Source organism: Ciona robusta, unplaced genomic scaffold, assembly GCF_009617815.1.
Source record: "Ciona robusta unplaced genomic scaffold, ASM961781v2 AP042773.1".
Taxonomy (NCBI): Eukaryota; Metazoa; Chordata; class Ascidiacea; order Phlebobranchia; family Cionidae; genus Ciona; species Ciona robusta.
Window position 1 is genome coordinate 33,058 of NW_028323152.1, and position 7,980 is coordinate 41,037.

Genomic DNA, 7,980 nt, shown 5'->3' on the forward strand with positions numbered 1-7,980 from the left:
GAGATATATCCACAGAAATAAAAAAGGTTAGAACGCGCATCGCCAATGTCGACAAAGGAGAGAAGTGATACACTCTCTTTCTCTTTCGCGGGTCGTTCCCGTTTACTATTGTAGTCATGAAGTCGAGGCCGTTTTATGTAGTTTTTCTTCGTTTTTTCACTTTATTTAAAGTTATAGGGAAAGACAACTATTTTTTTAACATTTATATATATATTTCTAACAAACCATTTATTTGAAGATTTTTAATTAAATTTATTAAATAATTAAATTTTCTAAACAAGCGCTAAACTGTAAGCGTTAACCTACCAAATAACTAAAACTGGCCCAATAAACTTGAGTAGTTGGTGTAGTTTTTTTTAATAGACAGCTAAGAAAACTACTATGCGCCTATTTTTTGGAGACCAAGCGAAATGGGGACGGAGTTGGCGATCACGTGAATAGACAAAAAATGTATCACGGGCAGTTGCGCGTTTTACTCTTTTTTATTACTGTGATTTTATAGAAAGTAAAAGAGAGCAAGGGTAAAAAAGGCACTATGTGGTAATGTACGAAAAGTGTTTACCGTAGGTTTTTTACATGGCGCCCTCTATAACAGGGCCTGTTATAGCATCGTATACTCGAGTATACGATGGTTATAGGGAGCGCCATGGTTTTTTACGTTACGCTACTCAGCTGCTGCAAGTTAGATAAAACAAATAAATCTATTAATAATCGCAATATGAGTTTAACAATATATATATTATAAGATTTCATTTAATCGTTGCTAAAAACTTCTGTTGGACCGAGTTCCACCTCGAACTCGCGAAGAATCTTCGTTCGAACGTATCTGTGATGTCATAATGTTGAATCTTATGCACCACAGTAAATTATAGATGGCGCTACAGACCTCGTGTTTCTCGCTTCTTGCCAAGCACGTGACACAGGTCTCGTGAGGTCATCGCTGGATGTACTGACGTCATCATTAGTTACGTCGTCATGATTAACTAAGTTTTCTACTTCTGTGTTGTCTTGGCCAACCTTGGAACAATAGAATAAACATAAATTTACTGAAACAACAAAATTCTCACTTTTTTAAAACTTTCAACAAAATCTTTCACTCTCGCTCCCATTCCCTCCTCTTTCCTCTTCGCTATAGCGAGCAGCTTCTCATTCTTCCTCCTTCGCTCCTCACTTCTCTCTTTCATTAAAATTAAAGTTGGATCAGTATCACGTGACAACCGTTGATGACGTAACAATGATGATTGTGCTAATTCCCGTCGTATGGCGTCACAATCGTGATTCTTTTTCCGAACATTTAACCTACAAATAACAATTAAATTACCTCACAATATAAAAGATGAAGTCACCATGTATGACGTCACCAAACATGACGTTACCTATACTCTGACGTCATGCTTTCATCAAGTTCAAAACGTCTTCGCAATCTTTGATTTTCAACCTTTGCGTGTTTCGCAAACCTCGACATCGAACCTTCTGTGACGTAACAAACCAACAATGTTAACTCCCATTGTTATCGAACAATGAAAAAAGTTGTTCTTGCTATGATGTTACAACAATTAAGCTTCGATGTTTTCAACAAAGAAATGTTTACGCAGCTCCACATTCTTACGTCACAGCATTCTTTGTTTGATTGACAGGAGTCAAAGATTCTTTTGTGACGTCACATACACACATTGTTACAGATAATGGAGTTGATCTATATGGATTATGACATCACAAAGCCATTCACGCTTCAATAAATCTGATAATGACGTCGTGGTCATCGGGAATGATATCATAATATACTATTTTACGTCACAATCGTCAATTTATGGCAACAATTAAAAGTATGTTGACGTCACAAAGCTAACATCGTAGTTTCCACATGGTTGATTCCACCTGCGCGGTTCTTCGAGCGCTTCGATCAAACATAGACGCGTGTGTGATGTCATAATAGCAGGATACTTTCGCGCACAAACACCTTGCGTAATAATAGTTAAATGTTTTACAGGTCGACGTCATAATGAGAATAGTATTATTGTATTGTGTCGTCATAGTTGGATTAACAAGTGGACAATTACTTTCCCACCCCCAAGAACATGAGAGTTGTAACAAGGAAAGATGCGCATCGGTCGTTAGTTATTGTTTAATTCAAGACAAATGCGGATGCGATCCCCATGTTAATTGTTCATGCTGCGGAGATTGCGCAAATTGTCTCGGCGAAGATTATTTAAGTTGCTGTGATTGTGTTGGTAAGTGTTGTGTATGACGTAACAAACTACGCCCCGGGGGAGGACCGCGTTATCGCGATTAAACTTATTTGAAAATCTATAATATTGTGACGTCATAAATCGGGAGATATATTACAATTATGACGTCATACCGTTTTAACCTTGCTTGTATTACGTCACACAATGTGTGGTTTTGAAACAACGGTTGTTTGTTACGTCATAAACAAAGTGAAAACTTCTTTAAAACGCGATTTAATTCTTTTCTACGCTTCAATGAACGCTGTTTTGTTACGTCATCAATCAACAATGGGCGGACCGTGACGTCAACAATAGTTGTAATAATGGTCGATTGTTGGCAAGACATTGTTCATTGTTGAGTGTTTGCTAATATAATCGACATTACACCAATTCATTGTGTGCGTAACAATGTTGACTATGTACAGTGTTGCCCAGTATAAGTTTTTATAAATGTAACTTATTTATTCTCGCATGGCGAGGCAACGACAGTCGTTATAATACGGGTGTTCTGTTTCATACACCTCGTGCCTGCTTACAAGTTACCACGTATGTAACTTATTTATTCTCGCATGGCGGGGCAACGAAAGTCGTTATAACACGGGTGTTCTGTTTCATACACCTCGTGCCTGCTTACGTGTTACCACGTATGTAACTTTTTGGGTGATTGTTTTCTGTATGGCTGATAATTTAGACAACCCATTAGTGACCACTGGGTTGGAGCAATGAATTTGAATTGTCTTTGATGTTTCAAGCTTACTTATTCTCACTCTGACGTAATGATTCCATGTTGACCAGGAATGCGGAAAGGTCGTAATTACACGGCAATCCTTCCCCCAACTATGTTAAGCACCGTCGGCCATCTTGATGAACCTGAACCTCGCTTATTCGCCGCCCTTACTGACCAACCAATGCCTGCGCTCCGCTACACCATCATGCGGTTCCCTGTCATTGAAGAACTTGCCGCACACCGCAGTAGAGAGCTATACGAACATACGGAAGGTTAGCGTTTTAATCCATTACTTGCTTGGTTTGACTTTATTCATGTTAGGCCAACCGTTGGAGGGCGCTGAAGATCGACCATCGTACTGGGAAGGTGTGGGTTTAGTTCTTCGTCGAAACTATGACTTTGACATATCGGACGAGTCACTCGTGTGCACAGTGGTTTACTTTGACCAATGTATGGCCTTACACGATTGTAGGATGAGTTGCAGTTCAACTGGTGCTTTGTCTTACCGTTGGTTCCATAATGGTTGTTGTCAGTGCGTTGGTTTCAATTGTTTAAACTACGGAAGCACGCAACCACAGTGTACAGACTGCATGCGATGACGTCATTTAACGTCATAAACCCCAAACGAACAGCAAGGTGACGTCATAATGGACATTATGCAAACGACGTTCCGCTAAATAAACCATTGTTCATAAATGACGTCATAATGATTATTTATTTTGAACTTTCTTGAATAAAAAATATTTGGTCGTAGTAAAAAGTTTGGTCGCGTAACTTTAGGTGGGTAAGTTGGTGTCATGTTACCCCAGGGGTGGGTGGGTTAATGGGGCGCACAGGACTTGGGGGGGCGGTGTGAAATTTATCGGACGTTGCCGACGACGATGAAGTTGTTGAGGTCGGAGATTTGTTCGTTCGTGTCGAACTTTTCCTCAAGCGGGGTTCTTTATGGGTGGGGTTGGGGGCGTGGTGGGTGGGGTTGGGGGCGTGGTTGGCGTAGCGGCTATAAGAACTTGGCAGTAATGGTTGCGGGTTAGGGTCTTTCCCAAGTTGTCGGGGTGTGGTTGGTGATGATGTCATACTGATGATGTCATCAGGTTGTTTCAATGTGATCGCTGAAGCACGTAAAGTTGAATCACTGTCTGTATCGCCCTCTAGTGGGTTGTTGTGCTCGCCACTCGACGGGGGTAGCGAGGGTTGGAACGAAAAGTCGGTGATGTCATCAACAATTTCAAGATCTTCGGGAAGGTCAAGTTCAAGAATCCACGTTCCACGTTTCGTGCTTTGTCGAATTGAGTTGCACCTGCAGGGGGGTGGGTTAAACGTTGGTTGTGGGGGGTGGGTTAAACATTGGTTGTGGGGGGTTGGGTTAAACATTGGTTGTGGGGGGTGGGTTAAACGTTGGTTGTGGGGGTGGATTAAACATTGGTTGTGGGGGGGGTTAAACGTTGGTTGTGGGGTGGATTAAACATTGGTTGTGGGGGGGTGGGTTAAACATTGGTTGTGGGGGGTGGGTTAAACATTGGGTGTGGGGGGTGGGTTAAACGTTGGTTGTGGGGGTGGATTAAACATTGGTTGTGGGGGGGGTTAAACATTGGTTGTGGGGGGTGGGTTAAACATTGGTTGGGGGGGTTAAACATTGGTTGTGGGGGGGGGGGGGTTAAACATTGGTTGTGGGGGGTGGGTTAAACATTGGTTGTGAGGGGGTGGGTTAAACGTTGGTTGTGGGGGTGGATTAAACATTGGTTGTGGGGGGGGGTTAAACGTTGGTTGTGGGGGTGGATTAAACATTGGTTGTGGGGGGGTGGGTTAAACATTGGTTGTGGGGGGTGGGTTAAACATTGGGTGTGGGGGGTGGGTTAAACATTGGTTGGGGGGGGTTAAACATTGGTTGTGGGGGGTGGGTTAAACATTGGTTGTGGGGGGTGGGTTAAACGTTGGTGGTGGGGGTGGATTAAACATTGGTTGTGGGGGGGGGTTAAACGTTGGTTGTGGGGGTGGATTAAACATTGGTTGTGGGGGGGGGTTAAACATTGGTTGTGGGGGGTGGGTTAAACATTGGTTGGGGGGGGGTTAAACATTGGTTGTGGGGGGTGGATTAAACATTGGTTGTGGGGGGGGTGGTTAAACATTGGTTGTGGGGGGTGGGTTAAACGTTGGTTGTGGGGGGGGGGTTAAACATTGGTTGTGGGGGGTGGGTTAAACATTGGTTGTGGGGGGGTGGTTAAACATTGGTTGTGGGGGGTGGGTTAAACGTTGGTTGTGGGGGGGGGTTAAACATTGGTTGTGGGGGGGTGGGTTAAACATTGGTTGTGGGGGGGGTTAAACATTGGTTGTGGGGGGTGGATTAAACATTGGTTGTGGGGGGGGTGGTTAAACATTGGTTGTGGGGGGGTGGGTTAAACGCTGGTTGTGGGGGGGGTGGGTTAAACATTGGTTGTGGGGGTGGATTAAACATTGGTTGTGGGGGGGTGTTTAAACATTGGTTGTGGGGGGTGGATTAAACATTGGTTGTGGGGGGTGGTTAAACATTGGTTGTGGGGGGTGGTTAAACATTGGTTGTGGGGGGGGGTGGTTAAACATTGGTTGTGGGGGGTGGTTAAACATTGGTTGTGGGGGTGGATTAAACATTGGTTGTGGGGGGGTGGTTAAACATTGGTTGTGGGGGTGGATTAAACATTGGTTGTGGGGGGGGGTGGTTAAACATTGGTTGTGGGGGGTGGATTAAACATTGGTTGTGGGGGGGTGGTTAAACATTGGTTGTGGGGGGTGGATTAAACATTGGTTGTGGGGGGGTGGTTAAACATTGGTTGTGGGGGGTGGGTTAAACATTGGTTGTGGGGGGTGGTTAAACATTGGTTGTGGGGGGGTGGGTTAAACATTGGTTGTGGGGGGTGGATTAAACATTGGTTGTGGGGGGTGGTTAAACATTGGTTGTGGGGGGTGGTTAAACATTGGTTGTCGGGGGTGGGTTAAACATTGGTTGTCGGGGGTGGGTTAAACATTGGTTGTAGGGGGGATGGTTAAACATTGGTTGTGGGGGGTGGGTTAAACATTGGTTGTGGGGGGTGGGTTAAACATTGGTTGTGGGGGGGTGAGTTAAACATTGGTTGTGGGGGGTGGGTTAAACGTTGGTTGTAGGGGGGGTGGGTTAAACATTGGTTGTGGGGGGTGGGTTAAACATTGGTTGTGGGGGGTGGGTTAAACATTGGTTGTGGGGGGGTAGGTTAAACATTGGTTGTGGGGGGTGGGTTAAACATTGGTTGTGGGGGTGGGTTAAACATTGGTTGTGGGGGGGTGGGTTAAACATTGGTTGTGGGGGGGTGGGTTAAACATTGGTTGTGTGGGGGGGTGGGTTAAACATGGTTGTGGGGGGGGGGTGGGTTAAACATTGGTTGTGGGGGGGGGGTGGGTTAAACATTGGTTGTGTGGGGGGTGGGTTAAACATTGGTTGTGGGGGGTGGGTTAAACATTGGTTGTGGGGGGTGGGTTAAACATTGGTTGTGGGGGGGTGGGTTAAACATTGGTTGTGGGGGGTGGGTTAAACATTGGTTGTGGGGGGTGGGTTAAACATTGGTTGTGGGGGGTGGGTTAAACATTGGTTGTGTGGGGGGTGGGTTAAACATTGGTTGTGGGGGGTGGGTTAAACATTGGTTGTGGGGGGTGGGTTAAACATTGGTTGTGGGGGTGGGTTAAACATTGGTTGTGGGGGGGTGGGTTAAACATTGGTTGTGGGGGGTGGATTAATCATTGGTTGTGGGGGGGTGGGTTAAACATTGGTTGTGGGGGGGGTTAAACATTGGTTGTGGGGGGGGGTTAAACATTGGTTGTGTGGGGGGTGGGTTAAACATGGTTGTGGGGGGTGGTTAAACATTGGTTGTGGGGGAGTGGGTTAAACATTGGTTGTGGGGGTGGGTTAAACATTGGTTGTGGGGGGGGTTAAACATTGGTTGTGGGGGAGGGGGTGGGTTAAACATTGGTTGTGGGTGGGTGGGTTAAACATTGGTTGTGGGGGTGGGTTAAACATTGGTTGTGGGGGTGGGTTAAACATTGGTTGTGGGGGTGGGTTAAACATTGGTTGTGGGGGGTGGATTAATCATTGGTTGTGGGGGGTGGGTTAAACATTGGTTGTGGGGGGGGGGTTAAACATTGGTTGTGGGGGGGGGTTAAACATTGGTTGTGTGGGGGGTGGGTTAAACATGGTTGTGGGGGGTGGTTAAACATTGGTTGTGGGGGAGTGGGTTAAACATTGGTTGTGGGGGGGTGGGTTAAACATTGGTTGTGGGGGGGTTAAACATTGGTTGTGGGGGAGGGGGGTGGTTAAACATTGGTTGTGGGGGGGGGTTAAACATTGGTTGTGGGGGAGGGGTTAAACATTGGTTGTGGGGGGTGGATTAAACATTGGTTGTGGGGGGGTGGTTAAACATTGGTTGTGGGGGGTGGTTAAACATTGGTTGTGGGGGTGGGTTAAACATTGGTTGTGGGGGGTGGGTTAAACATTGGTTGTGGGGGGTGGTTAAACATTGGTTGTTGGGGGTGGATTAAACATTGGTTGTGGGGGGGTGGTTAAACATTGGTTGTGGGGGGGTGGGTTAAACATTGGTTGTGGGGGGTGGGTTAAACATTGGTTGTGGGGGGTGGGGGTTGTGGGGTGAGTTAAGGTACCTGTAGTCTCCAGTCCCGAAGGATATTTTGACGTTTTGTTTCGGAATCGACTTTGTTCGTAACGGCGTTCGACGGCTTGGGTACTCTCTGGGGTCATCTTGTGGTGGGTCTTCGTCGATAAAATTAATCGTTTCGTCTGATAAAAACGTTTATTAAAAATATTTTTATACTAACCCCCCAACCCACCTTTATACTAACCCCCCCCAACCCACCTTTATACTACCCCCCCAACCCACCTTTATACTAACCCCCAACCCACCTTTATACTAACCCCCCCAACCCACCTTTATACTAACCCCAACCCAACCCACCTTTATACTACCCCCCAACTCACCTTTATACTAACCCCCCCCAACCCACCTT

General features: G+C 45.7%; 3 protein-coding genes across 3 annotated transcripts; 1 reads left to right on the forward strand and 2 right to left on the reverse strand.

The window, feature by feature from the left end:
- Window positions 1-463: 463 nt before the first annotated feature.
- LOC149722424 (uncharacterized) lies at window positions 464-3,123 on the reverse strand. The gene is made up of 5 exons (XM_089893788.1): window positions 2,986-3,123; window positions 1,377-1,473; window positions 1,068-1,299; window positions 887-1,017; window positions 464-826 (listed from the first exon to the last, which is right to left on the reverse strand). Exons 2-5 carry the CDS (start codon window positions 1,463-1,465, stop codon window positions 754-756), a joined length of 525 nt encoding a protein of 174 aa, XP_089749914.1. The 5' UTR covers window positions 1,466-1,473; window positions 2,986-3,123; the 3' UTR covers window positions 464-753.
- Window positions 1,955-3,654, forward strand: LOC149722425 (twisted gastrulation protein homolog 1-like). Its single transcript, XM_089893785.1, has 3 exons — window positions 1,955-2,231; window positions 3,024-3,227; window positions 3,277-3,654. Exons 1-3 carry the CDS (start codon window positions 2,003-2,005, stop codon window positions 3,552-3,554), a joined length of 711 nt encoding a protein of 236 aa, XP_089749911.1. The 5' UTR covers window positions 1,955-2,002; the 3' UTR covers window positions 3,555-3,654.
- LOC149722426 (uncharacterized) lies at window positions 3,652-7,753 on the reverse strand (the record flags this gene model as incomplete). The annotated part of the gene is given in 2 exon segments (XM_089893786.1): window positions 3,652-4,255; window positions 7,618-7,753. Coding segments are annotated over 2 exon segments (641 nt in total), but the record flags the coding sequence as incomplete, so codon positions are not given.
- Between the last annotated feature and the right edge of the window lie 227 nt (window positions 7,754-7,980).